The sequence below is a fragment of the Anomaloglossus baeobatrachus genome, chromosome 2 (assembly GCF_048569485.1).
Source record: "Anomaloglossus baeobatrachus isolate aAnoBae1 chromosome 2, aAnoBae1.hap1, whole genome shotgun sequence".
In the NCBI taxonomy this organism is placed as follows: domain Eukaryota; kingdom Metazoa; phylum Chordata; class Amphibia; order Anura; family Aromobatidae; genus Anomaloglossus; species Anomaloglossus baeobatrachus.
This window is the reverse complement of record NC_134354.1, coordinates 32,350,750-32,376,503: the sequence shown is the minus strand read 5'-3', so window position 1 is coordinate 32,376,503 and position 25,754 is coordinate 32,350,750. Positions and strand designations below refer to the sequence as shown.

The 25,754-nt window shown below is 50.1% G+C and overlaps 1 protein-coding gene across 2 annotated transcripts in view; it reads left to right on the top strand.

Annotated features, from left to right (window-relative positions):
* Positions 1-25,754, top strand: part of SH3BGR (SH3 domain binding glutamate rich protein) — a 55,038-nt gene that overhangs the window by 10,215 nt on the left and 19,069 nt on the right. For both annotated transcript variants that reach the window (XM_075334974.1, XM_075334973.1), the window contains exons 2-3: positions 14,803-14,988; positions 20,466-20,546. In XM_075334974.1, the coding sequence (XP_075191089.1) occupies positions 14,803-14,988; positions 20,466-20,546 (267 nt within the window). The remainder of the gene's footprint in view (positions 1-14,802; positions 14,989-20,465; positions 20,547-25,754) is intronic.

The window sequence follows — 25,754 nt, the reverse complement described above, 5'->3', positions numbered from 1 at the left end:
TATGGCGACTCCTAGACTTGCCGGGATCCGAAAGGCCCCTGCCCTTGTGCTGACTGTTCTTCGTATACTGCTCCGGTACCGCCGGGTCACCACCCGTCCGCGGTCCTTCCAGCAACCTCCAAGCAGTCCCCCTGCAGACTATCACCGCCGTCTGCTGACCTTGCTGTCTCAGTCCGGGGCACACACCCGGACCAACTTCAGGCTTTCTTAACTGTTCCTTTTCTGTCGCCACTCTTACTGTCCTCCTTTACCACTTCCTTCTACTTCACTCCCTCAAACTGATCTGCTACTCAGACTCTAGTCTGACTTCAACTTCAACTCTCTCTGATCTGCCTGGTTTCCCAGCCTCCAGGGCTGTGAACTCCTCGGTGGGCGGAGCCAACCGCCTGGCCCACCCCCTGGTGTGGACATCAGCCCCTGGAGGAAGGCAACAAGGATTTTAGGTTAGCCTAGGTGTACCTGCCGGGAATGTGGGGTGCATGTGATGTTGTGACCTGTGACCCCTGGCTTGCCCAGGGCGTCACATTCCCCCTTTGCAAAACGCAGACAGTCCTCGGGCTGCCCGTCCAACACCGGTTTTATTTTCCTTTTGTTTTTCTGCAAAGATAAAAAACGGTAACATATATACAAGTAGAAAAACATCATCCCACATCGGGAGGTTCATTTCTTAAACGTTACGGTTTTAAACTGTTAACGGTTACGGTCTCCGCTCTCTCCCACCCAAGTAACCTGGCCCTGATGCTGCCCCTAAAACCCAGGCAGCACTCCTTGACCCCAGTCCTGAACCAGTTACCCGAGCAGGATCTGTCCTTCCCCTCCAGAGGGTAGCCACCGGTTCCTGTGGTGGCTGGGCCCCAGCCTGCTCTGCTGTGGGCCCTCCCTCCAACCTGCCTCTCCGGAGGCGGTAAATGCGGAAACGGTAATGGTAACACAACTTATTTACAAGCCACTAGCGTCTGTGGTTGCCCTGCAAGTTCACGGGCTTGTCCATAGAAAGTTCTCTATGCAACTAAGGGGTCCCCACGGGGACAACGGTGCCGGCAACGGCCGGTTTCCAATCACGGTAGACAATCAGGTGACTGTTCGGTAATCAATTCTTCATTTTTAAACACTGGTGGTCCCAACGGGGACAACTTTTAGACGGAGGACCGCCGGCTTAGCAGTCCATCCTCAATCGCGGGGCTCTAGTGCCACCTTCACATGGTGCACCGCTGTGGACCCCGATGGTAGCTCGCTGCGGGTGATCTTCCTCCATATTCATGCGGGCATGCACATCCGCTCTACACCCCTCTCGGGCATCGATCTCCCTGCGCAGCTGCCGTTGCCGCCGCTCCCAGCCGGGAGCACTTTCTGTTTGCTCCGGTTCAGCATGTGCAGGGGACGGACCCAGCCAGAGTCCCTCCGTGTCGGCTACGACCGGCACCTTCAGTAATGAGGGACCCCGCTGTGACGTGGCCTGCTCTGCCGCTTGGCAGCTACATCCCCCCCGTGCGTCAGCCGAGGCCCGGTGCCTGGGAGCGGTCAACGTGACTTGCGGTATTGGCGTTTGATCGAGGATCGCCTCTGCTGCGGCCGGGCGGACTGCCGGGGCCGTCATCATCTCCGTCGCGGCTGGGATGGAAGCCGGGACGGGTGCCAGGGCGGTGGTAAAGGTAAGGCCCGGGGGCCGCAGGTCTGGGCCCTCTCCCACAGATGCTGCGGGCTCCGCTACCGGTGGCAGGGGTAACGGGTCGGTCGGGGCGTTGGCCGCAGGCATGGGCAGTGAGGGAGGTAGCATGGTGGACGGCAGAAGGCTGGGCCCCTCAGCCGTATCGACCGATCCCTCGGGGACATAGGGGCGTGGGTCGCTTACCCGCTCCTCTGAGACCACCTCCACTTCGGATGCCCAAACGGTTGTGGCCAGGCCCTTCATCTCCGACGTCCACTTCGCCAGCATGAAGTGGACTTGGGCCTGGAGCTTCTGGCACATCTCGCTTCTGGGTCCAGGAACGTGTTTCAGCAGAGTCCTGGCGTCCCTGCACGCTACAGCGCTAGTTACATGCGGCTGCGACCACCGCTCCTCCAGCGGCTCCGTCGGGCGCAGACATCTTGTTTCCGTCCCCCTTAGCTTCTTTCCGGCCCCTCCTCTATCGGGGCGGGGTTTTGGCCTTCGCGCCTCTACTACTCGAGAAGACGCTCGAGCGGGAACTTTTCGCGCCAAAGATGGCGACTTCCGAAATTTTCCGGCCGGATACCTCCGGCGGTCACAAGGCGCACCTCTACCCAACGGCAGAGCGGTAAGATCCTGTTCGTGACGCCAAGTTGTCGCGGGCGGAGGAGGGGACGCCGCGCTCTCCCACTGCTTGGGTCCGGCTGCCGCTGCTACTGCTGCGGCCTGCTGCTGCTCGGTGGCTCGAGCGATGGGCCGGATCCCGGGGACTCGAGCAGCGCTCCTCGCCCGTGAGTGAAAGGGGATTGGGTTTTGGGATAGTTTATTGTCCGTGACGCCACCCACGGTTGTGGTGATTAAGTGGACACCACCGCTGCTCTGTCTGGGGAGCCCGGGAGTGATGTTATGGAGCAGCCAGTTTTTGATTTGCCCCTCCGTGGGTAGGGGGTTTGTTGGTCCCGGGGCCCAGTGATGGGGTTGGTATGGTGGACAGGCGGGTATGGGGCCTGTGGAGGTGCAGGGGCACAGGGGCAGCGTTGTGCCGCACGGCACGGAGGTACTCACTCAGCCAGTAAACACGACACAGTTCTCGGTAAACCAACGGCTGGTTGGACGGGTCCCTCGGACGGTTACGGTGCTGATGTTCCCTGCAGTTAGCGGTGACAGTCTCTTCCCTGCACCTATGTAAAGTCTTTTTGGTAGCGATGGGTTCCCACCGGTTACCCACTCCCCGACCTGGACATGAGCCGGAGGAGCCCCTCTCTTGCCCGCAGGCGCTGGCCCTGGGAAACTGGTGCCTTGGCGGTGGCGGTGTCTCCCCTTAACGGTCGGACTGTTGCCTTCAATCGGGACTTGGTTGTTAGGAGACAGAGGTCCCCTTCACTGACGGATTTGGCAAATTATGGCGACTCCTAGCCTTGCCGGGATCCGAAAGGCCCCTGCCCTGGTGCTGACTGTTCTTCGTATACTGCTCCGGTACCGCCGGGTCACCACCCGTCCGCGGTCCTTCCAGCAACCTCCAAGCAGTCCCCCTGCAGACTATCACCGCCGTCTGCTGACCTTGCTGTCTCAGTCCGGGGCACACACCCGGACCAACTTCAGGCTTTCTTAACTGTTCCTTTTCTGTCGCCACTCTTACTGTCCTCCTTTACCACTTCCTTCTACTTCACTCCCTCAAACTGATCTGCTACTCAGACTCTAGTCTGACTTCAACTTCAACTCTCTCTGATCTGCCTGGTTTCCCCGCCTCCAGGGCTGTGAACTCCTCGGTGGGCGGAGCCAACCGCCTGGCCCACACCCTGGTGTGGACATCAGCCCCTGGAGGAAGGCAACAAGGATTTTAGGTTAGCCTAGGTGTACCTGCCGGGAATGTGGGGTGCATGTGATGTTGTGACCTGTGACCCCTTGCTTGCCCAGGGCGTCACATTCTATACCATGGGGACCCACTTACCAAAGACAGGTGCAGGGGAAGAAGGTACCAGAGAACCAGACTGGCATTGGGACGAAGGGGACCTGGAGGCGAAACCAGCCGGCCTCGGGCAACCAGTTAACACCCTAAAAGTGAGTAAACCAGTTGCACTGAATACTTATCTGGACTCCTTCCGACGTCCACCGCACCATACACCCACTGGGGCAATACCCTACTTGCGGAAGGACTACCATACTTGCTGCTCATACCATCAGCCCCAGTAGAGACATTCTGCAGCGGCGGCTCCCTATACTTAGCCGCAACACCGCAAGTGGTGTCACGAATATTCCCTGTAAATATCCCCATTACAAAAAGGGCCCAGGCCACGGAACCGGGTAACGGCCACCATAGTGACATCCCCAGGACGTACATAACCAAGTACCCCATATCCCTCGGTGCTACACTTCATGTCAGCATCCATGTTAATACAGCCTGATGTGTCTCTACCCTTCACGATGGACGTGGATGCATCATAGGTGGGGTGGGAGTTGTATTGCCTCAAGCGCCATCTGTTGGTAAACTGTTTCCATGTGCCTTAGTTCTGTCTGGACGAACGTAATTATGACATTGGTAATAGGAAATTTCTCGCTATCAAATAAGCATTTGAGGAGTGGCAACGCTTTTTTGGAAGGAGCTATACTCACCCTGTTATTATTATCACGAATCATAAAAATCTCCTTTACCTCAAGTCGGTGAAATGTCCAACGTCGAGACAAGCTTAGTGGTCATTATTTTTGAATAGGTTTAACTTTTTCATAACTTATCGTCCAGGGTCTATAAACATGCATTATCCAGGAGTTTCCTGGGGCGCGGGGGGAGAACCTTGTAAGGAACCTGTACCTATCCTGCAGAAGGAAGTGGTGGTGTTGGCTCTCACTGGTGGGGTTGAATCTGAAATTGTGGAGGCCCTGGGTTAGTTTTAGAGTTTTTTTCTTTCAATGTAGCAGTTTGAAGCATACAGTTAGGTCCAGAAATATTTGGACAGTGACACAAGTTTTGTTATTTTAGCTGTTTACAAAAACATGTTCAGAAATACAATTATATATATAATATGGGCTGAAAGTGCACACTCCCAGCTGCAATATGAGAGTTTTCACATCCAAATCGGAGAAGGGTTTTAGGAATCATAGCTCTGTAATGCATAACCTCCTCTTTTTCAAGGGACCAAAAGTAATTGGACAAGGGACTCTAAGGGCTTTAATTAACTCTGAAGGCGTCTCCCTCGTTAACCTGTAATCAATGAAGTAGTTAAAAGGTCTGGGGTTGATTACAGGTGTGTGGTTTTGCATTTGGAAGCTGTTGCTGTGACCAGACAACATGCGGTCTAAGGAACTCTCAATTGAGGTGAAGCAGAACATCCTGAGGCTGAAAAAAAAGAAAAAATCCATCAGAGAGATAGCAGACATGCTTGGAGTAGCAAAATCAACAGTCGGGTACATTCTGAGAAAAAAGGAATTGACTGGTGAGCTTGGGAACTCAAAAAGGCCTGGGCGTCCACGGATGACAACAGTGGTGGATGATCGCCGCATACTTTCTTTGGTGAAGAAGAACCCATTCACAACATCAACTGAAGTCCAGAACACTCTCAGTGAAGTAGGTGTATCTGTCTCTAAGGCTAAGTTCACATTTCCGTTGATTTGTATCAGTCACATGCGTCGCTTGACGCATGTGACTGATGCGCTGTTCAACGCTGTACAACGGATGACAAAGAACAGAATTCTTTGTCGGATTCCGTTGTGTGCGGGGGGCGGAGTTCGGGGGCAGAGCTGAGCGGGGGGCGGGGCCAGGTGCTGAGGATGTCAGTAGAAGTGCTGCGGTCTGCATGGCTGGGGACAGGTGAGTGTATGTGTGAGTGAGTGTGTGTATGTGCATGTATGTATGTATGTATGTATGTATGTATGTATGTGTGTGCACATGCAAAGTGCGGGAGGGGGCGGAGCCGAGCGGGGGGCGGGGCCAGGCGCTGAGGATGTCAGTAGAAGTGCTGCGGTCTGCATGGCTGGGGACAGGTGAGTGTATGTGTGAGTGAGTGTGTGTATGTGCATGTATGTATGTATGTATGTATGTATGTATGTATGTATGTGTGTGCACATGCAAAGTGCGGGAGGGGGCGGAGCCGAGCGGGGGGCGGGGCCAGGCGCTGAGGATGTCAGTAGAAGTGCTGCGGTCTGCATGGCTGGGGACAGGTGAGTGTATGTATGAGTGAGTGTGTGTATGTGCATGTATGTATGTATGTATGTGTGTGTGTGCACATGCAAAGTGCGGGAGGGGGGCGGAGCCGAGCAGGGGGCGGGGCCAGACGAAGGTGTCAGTGCTTGTCTGCATGGCTGGGGACAGGTGTGTGTGTGTGTGTGTGTGTACATACATGTGCGGAGTGTGGGAGGGGGCGGGGCCGAGCGGGGAAGTGTCGGCCTCCCTGCACACGTAACCAGCCTAAATATCGGGTAACAGCAAAGCACCCGATGTTTACCTTGGTTACCCGATATTTACCTTGGTTACGGGCCTACACCGCTTAGCGCTGGCTCCTTGCACCGTAACCAGGGTAAATATCGGGTAACCAACCAAAGCTGGTGACGTGTGCAGGGAGCCAGAGAGCATGCGCAGCGAAATCCGACGGATCTCGCTACTCAAAAAACGTTACATGCTGCGTTCCTCCCGCCCGGCGGTCAGTCGTTCCATGACTGATCAGTCGGGCGGAGGGTGCAACGCAGCATCATCAGTCACAATCCGCTGCTCATACAAGTCTATGGGAGCAGCGGAATCCGCTAAACGGATTCCGCTGTTTACAAGAGCAGCGGATTGTGACTGATAGATTTTAGCGGAAATGTGAACTTAGCCTTTGTCAACAGTAAAGAGAAGACTCCATGAAAGTAAATACAAAGGGTTCACATCTAGATGCAAACCATTCATCAATTCCAAAAATAGACAGGCCAGAGTTAAATTTGCTGAAAAACACCTCATGAAGCCAGCTCAGTTCTGGAAAAGTATTCTATGGACAGATGAGACAAAGATCAACCTGTACCAGAATGATGGGAAGAAAAAAGTTTGGAGAAGAAAGGGAACGGCACATGATCCAAGGCACACCACATCCTCTGTAAAACATGGTGGAGGCAACGTGATGGCATGGGCATGCATGGCTTTCAATGGCACTGGGTCACTTGTGTTTATTGATGACATAACAGCAGACAAGAGTAGCCGGATGAATTCTGAAGTGTACCGGGATATACTTTCAGCCCAGATTCAGCCAAATGCCGCAAAGTTGATCGGACGGCGCTTCATAGTACAGATGGACAATGACCCCAAGCATACAGCCAAAGCTACCCAGGAGTTCATGAGTGCAAAAAAGTGGAACATTCTGCAATGGCCAAGTCAATCACCAGATCTTAACCCAATTGAGCATGCATTTCACTTGCTCAAATCCAGACTTAAGACGGAAAGACCCACAAACAAGCAAGACCTGAAGGCTGCGGCTGTAAAGGCCTGGCAAAGCATTAAGAAGGAGGAAACCCAGCGTTTGGTGATGTCCATGGGTTCCAGACTTAAGGCAGTGATTGCCTCCAAAGGATTCGCAACAAAATATTGAAAATAAAAATATTTTGTTTGGGTTTGGTTTATTTGTCCAATTACTTTTGACCTCCTAAAATGTGGAGTGTTTGTAAAGAAATGTGTACAATTCCTACAATTTCTATCAGATATTTTTGTTCAAACCTTCAAATTAAACGTTACAATCTGCACTTGAATTCTGTTGTAGAGGTTTCATTTCAAATCCAATGTGGTGGCATGCAGAGCCCAACTCGCCAAAATTGTGTCACTGTCCAAATATTTCTGGACCTAACTGTATGCAATAACTTTTTTCAGGTGGATTCTGCTCTGAAACCCGCATGAGAAAGTGCTATGTAAAAAGACCTTGCTGTTCTGTGACGCCCTGGCCAAGCCAGGGGTCACAGGTAATGACATCACCACACCCTACACCCCGGTTAGGCACATCTAAGCTAGACCAGAAATCCTTGTTGCCTTCCCCAGGGGCTGATGTCCACACCAGGGGGTGGAGCCAGGCGGTTGGTCTCCACCCACCAAGGAGTTCACAGTCCTGGAGGAAGGAAAACACAGGCAGTTAGAGTTTGGAGGAGGAAGTGAGAGGAGTTGAGTTTTGACAGTGGAAGTGGAAAGAGGAAAGTGACAGCTTAAGAGCCTGAAGTTAGTCCGGGTCTGTGGCCCGGACGGAGACAGCAAGGTTAGCAGACGGCGGTGACCGTCTGCAGGAGTGGCCTATCGGAGGTGCCGTGAGGACCGTGGACGGGTGGTGACCCGGCGGTACCGGACCGGTACACAAGGAGAAGCCAGCACCATTGGCAGGGGCCTTTCGGATCCCGGCAAGGCTAGGAGTCGCCGTAAATTTGCCAAATCAGTCAGTGAAGGGGACCTCCGGGTTTCCAAACAACTAAGTCCCGATTGAAGGCAACAGTCCAACCGTATGAGAGAGACACCGCCACCGCCAAGGCACCAGTTTCTCAGGGCCAGCGCCTGCGGGCAAAGAGGGGCTCCTCCGGCCCATATCCAAGTCGGGGAGCGAGTTACCGGTGGGAACCCATCGCTACCAACATTACACAAGGTGCAGGGAAAGAGACAGTCACCGTTAACTACCGGGGAAAAGCAACAGCAGCTGTCCGTGGGAACCGTCTTTCCAGCCGTGTGTTTTACCGAGAACTGTGTAACCGTCTCAGGCTGAGTGAGTACCACCGTGCCGTGAGGCACAGCGCTGCCCCCCGCGACCCTGCACCTCACCAGGCCCCGCACCTGGCCTGCCATCCCTCATCCTCCACCCCATCACTGGGCCCCGGGACAACCAACCCCTACCCACGGAGGGGAGAACTAACAACTCTGCTGCTCCCTGTCACCGCTCCCGGGATCCCCATACAGAGCAGCGGTGGTGTTACCAAAAATCACCACAACCGTGGGTGGCGTCACGGACAATAAATCCCCAAAACCAAACCCCTTTTCACTCACGGGCGAGGAGCGCCGCTCGGTTCCCCGGGATCCGGCCCATCGCTCGAGCCACCGAGCAGCAGCGGCTGCAGTAGCAGCGGCAGCCGGACCCGGGCAGTGGGAGAGCGCAGCGTCCCCTCCTCCGCCCGCGACAGTTCATAGGTTCAGTGTTTTGAGAGCAGGACCGCCATCAGGGCATTACTACTGTGCCTGGTGTAGGGGGCCCGGTGAAGAGAGGGGGCCCGGCCAGGCCCAGGGTAAATACTTATCTTTATTAAGCCCCAGGCAGTACGGGCCCCTTCTCTTCACCAGGCCCCAGTCACAGAAGCAGCAGAGGGGCCCGGCAGTGTCGCTTCACTACCGGACATGACTAATTTTTATGCGAAGGGGCGGCGCATGCAAATTAGCCATGTGCTGGAGTGGAGGCAGGGTGATTGGAGCAGAGCAGGGCGTGTCATCGCTGGGCCTTGCAGCAGAGTGGTGAGGTCATCACTCTGAGACCTCATTACACTCCTGCAACAGCGGCTGAGGTGGCGAGGACGCGGCAGCCAGCAGGGACAGGTAAGCGCTGTGAGCCGAAGATGATCGCCGGGGGGGCCGCTTATCTCTGCTGGGGGGCGCTGATCTCTGCCGGGGCCCGCTGATCTCTGCTGGTGGGGGGGGGGCGGCGATGATCTCTGCTGGGGGCAGCCGCTGATCTCTGCTGGGGGCAGCCGCCGATCTCTGATGGGAGGGGCGCTGATCTCTGCCTGGGCCTTCTGATTTCTGCTGGGGGAGGGGACGCTGATCTCTGCCCGGGCCCGCTGATCTCTGCCTGGGGGTAGCCACTGATCTCTGCCTGGGCCTGGTGATCTCTGCTGGGGGGAGCCGCTGATCTCTGATGGGAGGGGCGCTGATCTCTGCCCGGGCCCACTGATCTCTGCTGGGGGGAGCCGCTGATCTCTGCTGGGGGGGGGGGGCGCTGATCTCTGCCTGGGCCCGCTGATCTCTGCTGGGGGGAGCCGCTGATCTCTGCCTGGGCCCGCTGATCTTTGCTGGAAGGAGCTGCTGATCTCTGCCTGGGCCCGCTGATCTCTGATGGGGGGAGCCGCTGATCTCTGCCTGGGCCTGCTGATCTCTGATGGGGGGGGGGGCTGATTTCTGCTGCGGGGAACCGCTGATCTCTGCCTGGGCCTGCTCTTCTCTGATGGGGGGGCGCTAATCTCTGCCCGGGCCTGCTTACCTCTTCTGGGGGATGCGGGGGGAAGCCGCTGATCTCAGCCTGGGTCTGCTGATCTCTGCTGGGGGGGGGGGGGCGCTGATCTCTGCCCAGGCCCGCTGATCTCTGCTGGGGGGAGCCGCTGATCTCTGCCTGGGCCCGCTGATCTTTGCTGGAAGGAGCTGCTGATCTCTGCCTGGGCCCGCTGATCTCTGATGGGGGGAGCCGCTGATCTCTGCCTGGGCCTGCTGATCTCTGATGGGGGGGGGGGCTGATTTCTGCTGGGGGGAACCGCTGATCTCTGCCTGGGCCTGCTCTTCTCTGATGGGGGGGCGCTAATCTCTGCCCGGGCCTGCTTACCTCTTCTGGGGGATGCGGGGGGAAGCCGCTGATCTCAGCCTGGGTCTGCTGATCTCTGATGGGGGGGGTGATGATCTCTGCCCAGGCCCGCTGATCTCTGCTGGGGGGAACCGCTGATCTCTGCCTGGGCCTGCTTATCTCTGCTGGGGGCAGGGGCACTGATCTCTGCTGGGGGGGGCCGCTGATTTCTGCCCGGACCCGCTGATCTCTGCTGGGGGGGGGTGCTGATCTCTGCCCGTAGCCGCCCGCAGGCCCGCCGACCCCAGCCCCGGTCTTCCTTCAGCTAGATCAGGGGTGGGGAACCTCTGGGTGGAGCCTGAGCGGAGTCCAAAGGGGCCCTGAAAATGTTGCCAGTATGGGGCCCTGAAATTCCTAGTGGCGGCCCTGTTTGAGAGTCTTTTATCCACTTTACGTTTTGAAAGATGTCAAGCGGATAAAAGAATTGAGCTGACCATTCTGGCATTTTCTAGGCACATTGATGTTTTGTTTTCCCACTTAAAAAGATTCCAACCGTTTATTCATTGTTAAATAGAGTTAAAAAAAAAACACCAGTAAAAAAGATTCCATAAAAATGCCAGGAAAACAGTAGAAAAAAACACCAGTAGTCAAAATGTCGCGGGCGGGGAGGACGCCACTGCGCTGCACTCGCTAACGCTCGGGTCCGGCGCTGCTGCGATGGCTGCTCGGTGGCTCGAGCGGTGGGCCGGATCCGGGGACTCGAGCGGCACTCCTCGCCCGTGAGTGAAAGGGGTGGTTGGTTTGGGGAATTTAGTCCGTAACGCCACCCACGGGTCGTGGTGAAGATAGGCACCACCGCTGCTGGTGACGGGGATCCCGGGAGCAATGGCAGGGAGCAGCTGGGATGTTGTTTTCCCCCTCCGTGGGTAGGTTTCGGTGGTCCCGGGGCCAGATGATGTGACGGGGAGGCAGGGTTGGTGAGGTGCAGGGACAGCGCGGCGCGGTGCCGGATGGCATGGGTGTACTCACTCAGCAAGAAAGGTACAAAGTCCTCGGTAAACCAAACGGCTGGATGGACGGGTCCCGCAGCCGGCTGCAGTACTTCTCCCCGGACAGGTGATGGCGGCTGTCTTTCCCTGCACCTTGATGTTCTCTTTCTGACTACTATGGATTCCCAACGGTAGTCCGCTCCCCGGTGTATGGGTACTGGAGGAGCCCGTTTGCCCGCAGACGCTGACCCTTGGGTCTCTAGCCTTAGGCGGTAGCTGTATACCCTCACGGTGTGGGCGGTTGCCTTCAATCGGGACTTTTGCTGTTGTGAAACCCCTGGGGTTCCAGTCACATTCGGATCTGACTATTGACGGCGGCTCCAAGCCTGGTCGGGGTCCGATGGCCCTGCCTGTGTGTGCTGGCTTCACTTCGCTCCCCGGTCGATACCGGTGGGCCATCGCCCGTCCCCGGTCCTACGGTTCCGCGTTGCTCCACCACTCCTGCAGACGGCCACCACCGTCTGCCAACCTTGCTGTCAGTGCCTGGGCCGCAAACCCAGACACCCAAGTGCTTACTCCTCTCACTTCAAACTCCAAACTCTTCCCGCCTCCAGGCCTGTGAACTCCTCGGTGGGTGGGGCCAACCGCTTAGCCCCGCCCCGCCCCGCCCCACCTGGTGTGGACATCAGACCCTGGAGGGAGGCAACAAGGATTTTTGTTTGGCTGGTGTGCCTGTCTAGTGGGGTGGGGTGTTTGTATATTATCTGTGACGACCTGGCTAGGCCAGGGCGCCACAAAAACATTGAAAATGCATCCAGAAAGTGACAAAAGAAATCCTAAATAACACTCTTTAGGACAAAATTTAGTGACTTACTTTGGTTTTCTAGATATTTTCTAAATACCTTAATATTATTAATATTGTCTATGTGGATACTTCACTTTGTAGGTTGTATCTTCTGGACAAAAAGTTAGCATTTACTAAAGCGCTCTCCGGTTGAAAAACTCAGAGGCTTTGTCCACCTGAAAAATACATCATTTGCACTTTTTTACGGACCTGTTTTGTTTGTTTTTTTGCTGCCTCTTGATCGGACAGTGTTTAGTTTGGAGAAGATTCCATCAGGATCTGAAAAGTCAGGCTGAGAAACTCAAATGAACAGGAAAGTGAATTTCCCATAGAAATAAATTTGAAGGGTTTTTTTTTTTTTTAGCAGATCCTGCTCAAAATCCTCTTCAATAAACATTTGAAGAACTTGGAAAAATCTTCCAATTAATTTCTATGAGACATCTATTTTTCTGCTCATATGAGTTACTTTTTTTAGCTATTTTTTCCCCTGAAGAGGTTTTGAAAAACTCCTGGTGGAAAATAAAGTGCATGTCATTGGAATGAAGTGGATCCTGAAGGAAATCTCTCCAAATTATGCACTGTTCCATCAGGAGAAAGAACAGTTCCTAAAAATTTTCAAAACTGCTTTCGGATATGTGACCACAACGTCTTTTTGGGTGAAAACCACCTGATAAAGCTGTCAGAAAATGGTAAAAAGAAATAAACACATGCATTTTTATCTAAAAATGACTTGCTGTGCACTATTAGGTACATTTCAACTGTGACAGAATCCCGCCAAAATCCAGAAAATCCCGTTATAAGATTTTTAAATAATTAATTTGCATTTTAGTGCATGAAACACAGTAAGTACTTGATCAGCAACCAACCAGTAAGCATTCTGGCTCTCACAGACCTGTTATTTTTTCTTTAAGAAGCTTCTACTCTGCACTCATTACCGGTATTAATTGCGCCTATTTGAACACTTTATCTGTATAAGAGACACCTGTCTACACAATCAATCACACTCCAACCTCTCCATCATGGCCAAGACCAAAGAGCTGTCTAAGGAAACCAAGGACATAATTGTAGACCTGCAAAAGCTGGGATAAACTACAGAACAATAGGCAAGCAGCTTGGTGAAAAGGCAACAAATGTTGGCACAATTATTAGAAAATGGAAGAAACACAAGATAATTGTCAATCCTACTCAGCTCCATGCAACATCTCGCCTCGTGGGATAAGGATGATTCTGAGAAAGGTCAGGAATCAGCCCAGAACTACACAGGAGGACCTGGTCAACGACCTGAAGAGAGCTGGGACCAAAGATTACCGTTAGTAACACACTACGCCATCATGGATTAAAATCCTGCAGGGCATGCAAGGTCTCCCTGCTCCCACCAGCTCATGTCCAGGCCAGTTTGAAGTTCACCAATGATCATCTGGATGATCCAGAGGAGGCATGGGAGGTCATGTGGTCAGATGAGACCAAAATAGAACTTTTTAACATCAACTCCACTCGCCATGTTTGGAGGAAAAAGGATGAGCATGGGGGTGGAAACATCATACTTTGGGGGTGCTTTTCTGCAAAGGGGACACGATGACTGCACCGTATTGAAGGGAGGATGGATGGGGTCATGTATCGCAACATTGTGGCCAACAACCTGCTTCCCTCAGTATGGGCATTGAAGATGGGTCATGGTTGGGTCTTCCAGCATGACAATGGCCCAAAACACACAGCCAGGACAACTAAGGAGCGGCTCCGTAAAAAGCATCTTAAACTCCTGGAGTGGCCTAGCCAGTCTCCAGACCTGAACCCAATAGAAAATCTTTGGAGGAGCTGAATGTTGTCCAGTGACAGAATCGAAACCTGAAAGATCTGGAGAAGATCTGTATGGAAGAGTGACTGGAAAGATCTGGAGAAGATCTGTATAGAGGAGTGACCTGAAAGATCTGGAGAAGATCTATATGGAAGAGTGACCTGAAAGATCTGGGGAAGATCTGTATGGAGGAGAGACCTGAAAGATCTGGGGAAGATCTGTATGGAGGAATGACCTGAAAGATCTGGGGAAGATCTGTATGGAAGAGTGACCTGAAAGATCTGGGGAAGATCTGTATGGAGGAATGACCTGAAAGATCTGGAGAAGATCTGTATGGAGGAGTGACCTGAAAGATCTAGAGAAGATCTATATGGAGGAGTCGCCAAAATCCCTGCTGCAGTGTGTGCAAACCTGGTCAAGAACTACAGGAAACGCCCGACCTCTGTAACTGCAAACAAAGGTTTCTACCAAATATTAAGTTCTGTTTTGCTATTGTATCAAATACTTATTTCATGCAATAAAATGCAAATTATTTAATAATTATACAATGTGATTTTCTGGCTTTTTGGCAGTTGAAGTTACCTACGATGTAAATTACAGACCTCTCCATTCTTTGTAGGTGGGAAAAACTGCAAAATTCTCAGAGGATCATATACTTATTTCCTAACTGTATATGGACATACACTGAGTAAAAGAAAAGTAACTCCACCAAAAATTCCTGAAAAGTTTCTTGAGGTAGTTTTAAAGAGTTTTTGAAAAGTTTGTGCACCCAACATCTTTGTTCCGCCTACAGAGCTGGCAGGTTTTATTAGCCGCTTCAAGAAAACGCCGGCAGTCTTTTTCATGAATCGGCTGCACTGGCCGCTTGGGTTTTGCTTGATGCAGAAGGCTTAGCTAGTCTGATACTAAGTAATTATTTTAAGAGACTTTTTGTCCATACTGGGAATACTTGATCAACTTATTTTACTCCTTTTCCCAAAATGTATTTCATTAGTTGGTGTTTTGGGCATTTTTGTATGAACCCACAATAATTCAATCTGTTTTCCCAAATACAGATCAAGAAGAAACAGCAAGAAGTGGTTGGATTTCTGGAGGCAAACAGAATCGACTTTGAAGAGAAAGATATCGCATGTAATGATGACAACCGGCAATGGATGAGGCAGAACGTGCCCGGAGAGAAGAAGCCAAAAAACGGGATCCCTCTCCCTCCCCAGATCTTCAATGAGGAGCAGTATTGTGGGGTAAGAGGAGCTTAATTCAGAGGCCTAAGTTCCCATAAGAGATCCTCTGGTGGTCCTTCTCACACACTTATTTTTCTTGGATGACTAGCCCACTCCACCCTTCACCACATTAGATTTTTGGCCTTTCCTAGAAAATGAGTCTGATGGTCTAGCGTTATGGTTCTTTATGGCTAGCCCACTCCACTCTTCACCACATTAGATTTTTGGCCTTTCCTAGAAAATGAGTCTGATGGTCTATCTAAAGGTTATGGTTCTTTATGACTAGCCCACTCCACTCTTTGCCACATTAGATGTTTGGCCTTTTCTAGATCATGAGTCTGGTGGTCTATCTAAAAGGTTATGGTTCTTTATGACTAGCCCACTCCACTCTTGGCCACATTAGATGTTTGGCCTTTTCTAGATCATGAGTCTGGTGGTCTATCTAAAGGTTATGGTTCTTTATGACTAGCCCACTCCACTCTTCACCACATTAGATTTTTGGCCTTTCCTAGAAAATGAGTCTGGTGGTCTATCTAAAGGTTATGGTTCTTTATGACTAACCCACTCCACTCTTGGCCACATTAGATTATTGGGCTTTCTTAGATCATCAGTCTGGTGGTCTATCTAAAGCAGGGGTCTCAAACTCGGCTGGGTGTATGGGCCGCACAGAGGAAAAAAATAATTTGGGGGGCCGCATTCTTTGCGGGACAAAGTGACATTTTTATTGGTACCATATATATTTTTTACACACCTTGGGATCACTGATTTTCAACATTTTTCACTTGTTTATTATAACAAATGTGCACATTCTTTGGTTAAATATATATATAAAAAAAATTGATGGTAAAAACAGTCATGCCTTATTTTGTTTTGTTTTTTTACATTTTATCCCTTTCTTGTAACTAATAGTGTTACAATTATCACTATATAGAAATTTTGGCCAACATCTTTTAGTAATGTCCCCATCCTATAGTAATGTGCCCACCTTGTCCCCATCCTATAGTAATGTGCCCACCTTGTCCCCATCCTATAGTAATGACCCCAGCCTTGTCCCTATTCTAATGTCCCCATCCAATAGTATTATGCCCATCCTTGTAATGTCCCCATCTTTTAGTAATGTGCCCACCTTGTCCCCATCCTATAGACATGTGCCCACCTTGTCCCCATTCTATAGTCATGTGCCCACCTTGTCCCTATTCTATAGACATGTGCCCACCTTGTCCCTATTCTATAGACATGTGCCAACCTTGTCCCTATTCTATAGACATGTGCCCACCTTGTCCCTATTCTATAGACATGTTCCCACCTTGTCCCTATTCTATAGAAATGTGCCCACCTTGTCCCTATTCTATAGACTTGTGCCCACCTTCTCCCCATCCTATAGACATGTGCCTACCTTGTCCCCATCCTATAGACATGTGCCCACCTTGTCCCTATTCTATAGTAAGGTGCCCACCTTGTCCCTATCCTATAGTCATGTGCCCACCTTGTCCCCGTCCTATAGACATGTTCCCACCTTGTCCCTATTCTATAGACATGTGCCCACCTTGTCCCTATTCTATAGACATGTGCCCACCTTGTCCCCATCCTATAGACATGTGCCCACCTTGTCCCCATCCTATAGACATGTGCCCACCTTGTCCCCATCCTATAGACATGTGCCCACCTTGTCCCTATTCTATAGTAAGGTGCCCACCTTGTCCCTATTCTATAGTAAGGTGCCCACCTTGTCCCTATTCTTTAGTAAGGTGCCCACCTTGTCCCCATCCTATAGACATGTGCCCCCCTTGTCCCTATTCTATAGTAAGGTGCCCACTTTGTCCCCATCCTATAGACATGTGCCCACCTTGTCCCTATTCTATAGTAAGGTGCCCACCTTGTCCCTATTCTATAGTAAGGTGCCCACCTTGTCCCCATCCTATAGACATGTGCCCACCTTGTCCCCATCCTATAGACATGTGCCCACCTTGTCCCTATTCTATAGTAAGGTGCCCACCTTGTCCCCATCCTATAGACATGTGCCCCCCTTGTCCCTATTCTATAGTAAGGTGCCCACTTTGTCCCCATCCTATAGACATGTGCCCACCTTGTCCCCATCCTATAGACATGTGCCCACCTTGTCCCTATTCTACAGTAAGGCGCCCACCTTGTCCCTATTCTATAATCATGTGCCCACCTTGTCCCCATCCTATAGTCATGTGCCCACCTTGTCCCCATTCTATAGACATGTGCCCACCTTGTCCCCATCCTATAGTCATGTGCCCACCTTGTCCCCATCCTATAGTCATGTGCCCACCTTGTCCCCATTCTATAGACATGTGCCCACCTTGTCCCCATCCTATAGTCATGTGCCCACCTTGTCCCCATCCTATAGACATGTGCCCACCTTGTCCCTATCCTATAGACATGTGCCCACCTGGTCCCTATTCTATAGACATGTGCCCACCTTTTCCCTATTCTATAGTAATGTCCCCATCCTGTAGTAATGGGCGGGGGGGGGCAGTGGCGGCGGGTGAAAGGGGGCGCTATAATTTACCGATCGCTCTCGGCTTCCTTCCACCCACAGATGCCGGAGTGAAGGTGAGGGGGCGGTCTCCGGCCCCAGATCCACAGTGATTGGACAGATCGGTCACAAGGCCGGTCTCTCCAATCAGAACTGGGGGCGGGTGAAACTGAGGTCACCCAGCTCCAGCCAATGATCGGTGCTACAGCTGCACTGATCAGGGCTGGATTTCAATGTTACAGCCATTTTCAATGGCTGTAACATTACAGTGGCTGTGATTGGCTGACGAACGCCGCACAGCCAAACACAACCTCCGCAGGTCCGGGGAGAAGACACCACCCCTCCTGAGGTCCCCTCCTCCCCGAATCTAAGGTATTTGCTATTGGCAATGCAAACGGCGATCGCAGCCACCGGGGCTGCGATTTCGCTATGACGTACAGGGTATGTCATGGGTCCTTAAGTACCAGGGAGCCATAACATACCCAGTACGTCATAGGTCGCTAAGGGGTTAATGTGCCGTCCTTCACATACACAAAAAATAAAAAAACACCATTCTTCTCACCTGTCCCGCGCTCCCTCGGCTCCTCATCTCTGCTTCTTGCTGTCTGCAGGCCGTGCCCCCGGTGACTATCGCGGCCGGTGCAGGGGCCACAGCCACTGGCAGCGATTTATGTCAGATCAGATGGTTGTTTTGCCGGCGCTGCGCGCGCACAGTCCTTGCCTCTGAGAACGCAGCGCCGGCAAAACACTCATCTAACAAAGTGCAGACAGTGGCTGCGGCCCCTGCACCGGCCGCGATAGTGACCAGGGGCACGGGCCTCGGCCTCGGGCCGCACGAAGCAGCCTGACGGGCCGCGTGTTTGAGGCCCCTGCTCTAAAGGTTATGGTTCTTGGATAACTAGCCCACTCCACTCTTGGCCACATACAATTTTTAGGATTCCTATATCATCAGTTTGGCGGTCTATCTAAAGGGGACTCCAGCCCCACCACCTCGCTGTGTAATATGGTATTTCTTGTTTGGGGATAACTCTGACCTTGACCTTGGCTTCGTAACTAGGGTCCTATGGGCCCCAGGGCATAATTTGGACCAGGAACCCTCCACAACAACCACCATGTGGCTCAGTTGCTGGGACCCCAGTAGTCTCAATAGAGCCGCCCATAAAAAATAATACAAATACAATATAGAAATGTAACAGAAAAACAAGGCAATAAAATAATTTAGTAAGTAATAAATGAATCACTCATATAGTTACTGAAAACAAATATTAATCGCTATACTGTTACTGAGCAAAGCACTATACTAAGGCCAAACACCAATATAGGGGTAAAATTAGTACTGACACACCATGACCATATATTACCACCACATAGTGTCTGAATATAACAACCAACATGTTACTTAACAAAACCCGCTACAGCAAGACTAACATATCAATAATACCGCATACAGGGGATAAATAATACTGCAACACGATGACCATATATATTACCAATTTAAGTAATTTTCTCTCTCCTTCGTCATCTGGTGCTCTGACTTCTTCCAGACTCGTCTCTGCAAAATGTAACACACATACATCTATGGCCGATCTCTAGATCACCCTACTTCAGTTCCCCTTATTCTCCTACTTTTGCCCCACAGTAATACCGTAGTATCCAAAAATAAACTACAATACAGCACCTATGTCCCTTCTTGTGCCCCCAATGTAGTAGTAATGGTTATGTCCTCTTTGTGCCCAAATACAGCAGAATTTCCCCCAAGGCAGCTCCAATACACTAGTATTGTTCACCTTTTGTGCCCCTTACTGGTGCAATGTCTCTCTTTTTGGCCCCAATATAGCAGTAACCTTTGTGAGGTAGAAATTTCAACCGGGGGGCGAGGACTCACCTACAGTCAAAAATAGTGCTCCTCCATGGGCCTGGTCCTGGTTGCTCTCCCGCGACATCATTTGTTTCTCCTCTTGGTTCTGGTTCTTGTACCTCTTGTCCTATTCCTGGTCCATCCTCTGCCTATGTTCACACCTTATTCTGCTATACACTGCAATCTGAATGTGGATTCTGCACCAAAATCCATCTCAGAACAACAGGTTTCCCATTAATTTGAATTATAAAATGCATGCACATTCACTTTTTTTCCTAAAATTTTTATTGTGTGAGGAAAAACATCATGTTAATTTTTGGGCTCATTTTTGCCTCGTAAAACATGGAAACGTGTGAATTTGCCATGTCCCTTATTTAGTTTTTTACCCATTGTTAAAAGTAAGACAAAAGCTTACTGCTCATTGTTCTAATAAATTACTGCATTACACTATTGATTATGAATTACATTCTGTATTATACTCCAGAGCTGCACTCACTATTCTGCTGGTGCAATCACTGTGTACATACATTACTGATCCTGTACTGATCCTGAGTTACCTCCTGTATTATACTCCAGAGCTGCACTCGCTATTCTGCTGGTGAAATCACTGTGTACATACATTACATTACTGATCCTGTACTGATCCTGAGTTACATCCTGTATTATACTCCAGAGCTGCACTCACTATTCTGCTGGTGCAGTCACTGTGTACATACATTACATTACTGATCCTGTACTGATCCTGAGTTACATCCTGTATTATACTCCAGAGCTGCACTCACTTTTCTGCTGGTGCAGTCACTGTGTACATACATTACTGATCCTGTACTGATCCTGAGTTACATCCTGTATTATACTCCAGAGCTGCACTCACTATTCTGCTGGTGCAGTCACTGTGTGCATACATTACTTTTCCTGTACTGATCCTCAGTTACATCCTGTATTATACTCCAGAGCTGCACTCACTATTCTGCTGGTGTAGTCACTGTGTACATACATTACATTACTTTTCCTGTACTGATCCTCAGTTACATCCTGTATTATACTCCAGAGCTGCACTCACTATTCTGCTGGTGGAATCTATGATTTATTATCTCCGGTACATAATTTTTAAAATCAGTCTATTTGTAATTTCAGGACTTTGAGTCTTTTTTTGATGCTAAAGAAGGGAATGAAATCTATGTGTTTCTCGGTCTGGCTCCACCTGCAAGTAAAAAGGTAAATTCTATTCTATTATGTTACATTACAGTGGATATAAGAAGTCTACACACCCCTGTTAAAATGGCAGGTTTTTGTCATTTTAAAAAAAAATCCTAACAAGAAGAAGCAAGTTTGAACTTTTTCCACCTTTAATGCCGCCAATAATCTGTAAAAATCCTTTAAAAACAAACTGAAATCATTTTCAGGGGAAAATTAAAGCTAAAATAATGTGGTTGCATAAGTGTGAACACCCTCTTATAAATGGGCATGTGGTTGTGCTCAGACTTAGCCAATCACATTTACACTCATGTTACATGGTAGTCAGTACTCAGCGATTCTGATTAACTGTTCTAGGAGGATTTTCCTGATATCTTCTTAGTTGCATTTTACAGCACAAGCCGTGATCCGTAAACAGCTGACAACACAGCAAAGGGATCTCATTATTGGAAGTTATCAGTCAGGAGAAGGGTCTAACAAAATCTAAACCATTAAATCAACCATGGAAAACTGTGAAGACATCACAAAGAAGTGGCCTAAATTTGGCTTGACAGTGACATTCCCTCTAAAAATGATGGAAACTGAAGACAAAAATTGGTCCAGGAGGCTTTCTAAAGTCCTAGAGCAACACTAAAGGAGCTGCAGGAATGTCTGGCTCTGTACTGTATGTGACAACAATCTCTTGTGTTTTTCATATGTCTCGCTGGTGGGGAAGGGGGCAAGATGGAAGCCTTTTCCTACAAAAAAAAAAATAATCACAGCCCGGCTACATTATGCCAAATTCTGCGTTAAGTATGAGACAGAGGATGAACTTTTTGGCCATACTGTCACGCTAGGTATGGGGAAGTACCAAGCGAATGGTGAAAGGGAAAGGAAAGGAAACTTTGTGCCTAGGGAAGGGAGAGTTGGTGACCTGTTGTGAATGTCGTCTGTGTGGGTGCTGTTTTGGAGCTCCCGCTTGTAACCAGGAATGGTAGTGGAGCTGAGTTTGAGCCTGTGACTCAGACAGGTGTCAGAGTTAATTGGGAATTAAGGATGTCCTATTGCAGACAAGCCTGGTGTACATAGGAAAGCACTTTTAGCCTTGCTGGTGCCGGTTATAATTGTATTTTCCTCAGTCTCTGGACCTGGCTTGGAGTTCTGTCCTTCCCTGTTTCCCTGTGCAAGACTTCTGCAGATAAGTTTGTCAGCTTTTTCCTTGATTCCTGGTTTACACCTTAGAGTGCTTGTTTTGCTTTGTATCTGTTTTCTTGCAGGTGAAGTTTGGTTTCTCTTGTGTGGTGAGCATGGGGGTTCCCCCTCTGCAAGCTCTGCTGCAGGAAAAGGGATTTTCTCCCTGTCTTACTTGATCATTTGCACTTTTGTATTTTTGTGTTCTTTTTGGTATTTTGTTCTCCCATTATTTACAGGAGTACTTGACATAGTGGGGGTGAGGTTGTTCAACCTCCAGGGCAATTTTTACTATCAGGAGATTGGTATTTTTCTGCAGGGATTAACATTAACATTTACATTAGACTTTTACGAACTCACTGATCCCGATTAGACTGACGAGCAAAAGGGTAACAATGTTTTGATCTTTTCATTTTCAGGCTCCATATCTCTCCATCCTCTACAGCTTTGAGCGTGAGACGACCTTCATTTTATAGACCTTATTCATATTGGCTATCTCCTACATAAATGTGGCTTGCAGCTATTTAGCATATGATTAGTTATGCAGATTATTGTCATGTCACTGCAATGTTACTGTTTTGCTCCTAGAAATCTAAATTTAAGTTTTGTTAGTATTTTGTAAATCCACCTTTTGGCTTTCAGTGCTGCCTGAATCCTTGTGAGCTCTCCATCAGATTCAAGCATGTCTTTACCGAAATCTGATCCCAGGTCTCTTCTGCACGTTCCCAGTGTTGGTGTATACTGGTTGGGTCACTTTGGGATGTATACAGGTTTTTCTTCACCTCTGCCCCCCAAGTGTTGGGTTGGGTTGAGGTCTGAGGGCTGCGGGGGACAATCCAGCTCCTGTACTTCATTGTCATTGAACCATTTCTTCTCTAATCTCGCCGTATGCTTCTGGTTGTTGTGCTGCTGGAACACTGTCGTCCATTTCATACCGATAGTACTCTAGTGTGCGAAGTAACTTGTCTTGTTGGATACTCACATATACGTAGCTCGGCGTTAAGATCATTTGTCGTGGGTGGGGGACAGATCACAACCGGGGGGCCGCTCGAGGCACTCGGATCCGGGCGGTGGCTGTGGCTCGAGTGGCAGCTGGATCCCGGGCTTGCGCAACCGTCCATCTCCCACGATTGAAAAGGGGATATTTTCAGGGGATTGTCTGTGATGCCAACCGTGGGTTGCGGTGATGTGATGGTGGCACTGCCGCTGCCTCTGGGGACAGTACCTGGGACCGATGGTGTGGGGCAGCGAGGTGGTATCCCCTCCACGGGTAGGGGAGATGTAGTCCCGGGGCCCATGGTATTATGTGGTATTGCAGGGAAACGGTAAACTAACAGTTTGGTTGTCGTGGTGCTGGATGAGGTTGCACTGATGTGGTGAGTCAATAAACACAGAGTCTCTTTGGTAAACCAAATTGCCAGTGGCCGGCCGCCGCGGCCAGGTGTATTCTGGTCCCTCACCCGGGGTGATGGTCTGTGTCACTTTCCTCTGGACTACTTTTTAGTTCTCCTTGGGCTTCTCGGTATGGAACACGGGAGCCCGCTCCCAGAACTACAAGTGGGAGCCTTGCCCGCAGACGCTGACCCTTGGGATCTCAGTGGGTGTTTTCGGATACCCTGTCCCCCGCGGTGGTCTGCCGGTCTGCTTTTGGGACTTTGGGTGTGACAGGACCTGTAATCCTGTCCTCAACTGGTTAATTAACAAAGGCGGTGGTTCCATTCTTTGCTTCAGGGTCCAGGTACCCCCTCTGTGCACGGTTTCCGGGTCGGTTCTCCGGTGTCGGTACCGGCGGGCTCCTACCCTGTCCCGGTCCACCTCGGATCTCCGGCAGCCGTCTTCCCGTCTCCTGTCAGACATGGACCACTGTCTGCCACGGACCACCGTCTGCCACCTAGCCAGTACTCCGGGGCTCCAACCCCGACGCCATTCCTCTCTGGCTTGCAGTTGGACTTCCACTTCCAATGTCCACCCTGCTCTCTTCACTCTTCTCAACTTGACTTCCAAATTCCAACTCAGACTGAACTTAATTGCTCTTTTTCCCGCCCCGGGTTCTCTAGACCCCTAGGTGGGCGTTCCCAATCCACCTGCTCCCGCCCACTGGTGTGCCTTTCCTACCCTGGGGGGGTGACTAGGGTTTTGTCGGCTTTGGTGTAACCCTGTGAGGGATGGTGTTGTGCGGGGGCCTATTTTGTGTGACCACCTGGCGGCGCCAGGGCGTCACATTATCCCTCCTGGTCAAGTGTCAAACGCCTTTGGCTGTGAAACATCCCCATATCATCAGGCTTCCTCCACCAAAGTTGAAAATTCCTTCAATTTCTCATCTGTTCGCCCCTTTTTCCCTGGTTTCTTCCAGATCAATTTACACCCATCAGAGCCATCTATTGACTTTCATCTCATTGCTCCAAATCACCCGTTTCCAGTCTTCGACTTTTCATACTTTTTGGCACACTCGAGCCGATGCTTCTTTTCAGAATTTTGAAGTTGAGGATTTCGGGCCACCATTCCAAACTTGTGTTACGTGCGTCGCTCGGTGCTGGCATGGACGTCTGTGATCTCACTATTATGAAGCAGATGAGCCGCCTGCACTGCCGGGTTTGTCTTCAGAACTAGCGACGTGTGGACTCCGATATTTTGCCTGGACGTCAACTCTTGGCTATTGAGTGGATGGACGGACTTAATTTTGTATTCATCCTACTGTCACACATCCTCACATGATGCAGTTTGGCAATTTTCTTGTCCGAGAGACTATCGATGAGCTGGATGATGCTGTTGCTCTTTTCTTGAGAAATCTTCTTCATGGCGGCTCCTCGATTTGCACCACTAACCTTTCACTTGGAAATCAACCTAATAACACATGAGCTATTAGAGAATGTGAGAATAGGTTGTAATTTGTAGTATACAGGAAGAAAAAGCTTACTCCACCACAAGGAGCAAAACAGTAACAATGCAGTGACATGACAAGATTCTGCATGACTAATCATATGCTACATAGCTGCAAGTCACATTTATATATGAGATAGCCAAAATGAAGGTCGTGTAATGCTCAGAGCTGTAGTGGATAGTGAGATATGGAGCTTGAAAGGCAAAAGTTCAAAACATTGTTACCCTTTTGCTCGTCACTGTATGTGTTACTCTGTATTGTCTTATACAGTCTGTACAAATCCCCTCTGAATTGTAAAATGCTGCCGAATAAGTTGGAGCTTTAGAAGGAAAAACATATTACAGTAGTATCTTCTCTTACATACTTGTTATGGTGCCCCCTGGTGTTACATACTTGTTATGGCGCCCCCTGATGTTACATACCTGCTATGGCGCCCCCTGGTGTTACATACTTGTTATGGTGCCCCTGGTGTTACATACCTGTTATGGCGCCCCCTGGTGTTATATACGGTACTTGTTATGGCGCCCTCTGGTGTTACATACTTGTTATGGTGCCCCTGGTGTTACATACTTGTTATGGCGCCCCCTGGTGTTACATACTTGTTATGGCGCCCCCTGATGTTACATACCTGTTATGGTGCCCCCTGGTGTTACATACTTGTTATGGTGCCCCTGGTGTTACATACCTGTTATGGCGCCCCCTGGTGTTACATACTTGTTATGGTGCCCCTGGTGTTACATACCTGTTATGGCGCCCCCTGGTGTTATATACGGTACTTGTTATGGCGCCCTCTGGTGTTACATACTTGTTATGGCGCCCCCTGATGTTACATACCTGTTATGGTGCCCCCTGGCGTTACATACTTGTTATGGTGCCCCTGGTGTTACATACTTGTTATGGCGCCCCCTGGTGTTACATACTCGTTATGGCGCCCCCTGATGTTACATACCTGTTATGGTGCCCCCTGGCGTTACATACTTGTTATGGTGCCCCTGGTGTTACATTATTGATATGGTGCCCCCTGGTGTTACTTGTTATGGCGCCCCCTGGAATTACATTCTTGTTATGGCGCCCCCTGGTGTTACATACTTGTTATGGCGCCCCCTGGTGTTACATACTTGTGATGGCGCCCTCTAACAAATATGTAACACCAGGGGTCACCATAAATTAACAAAAGT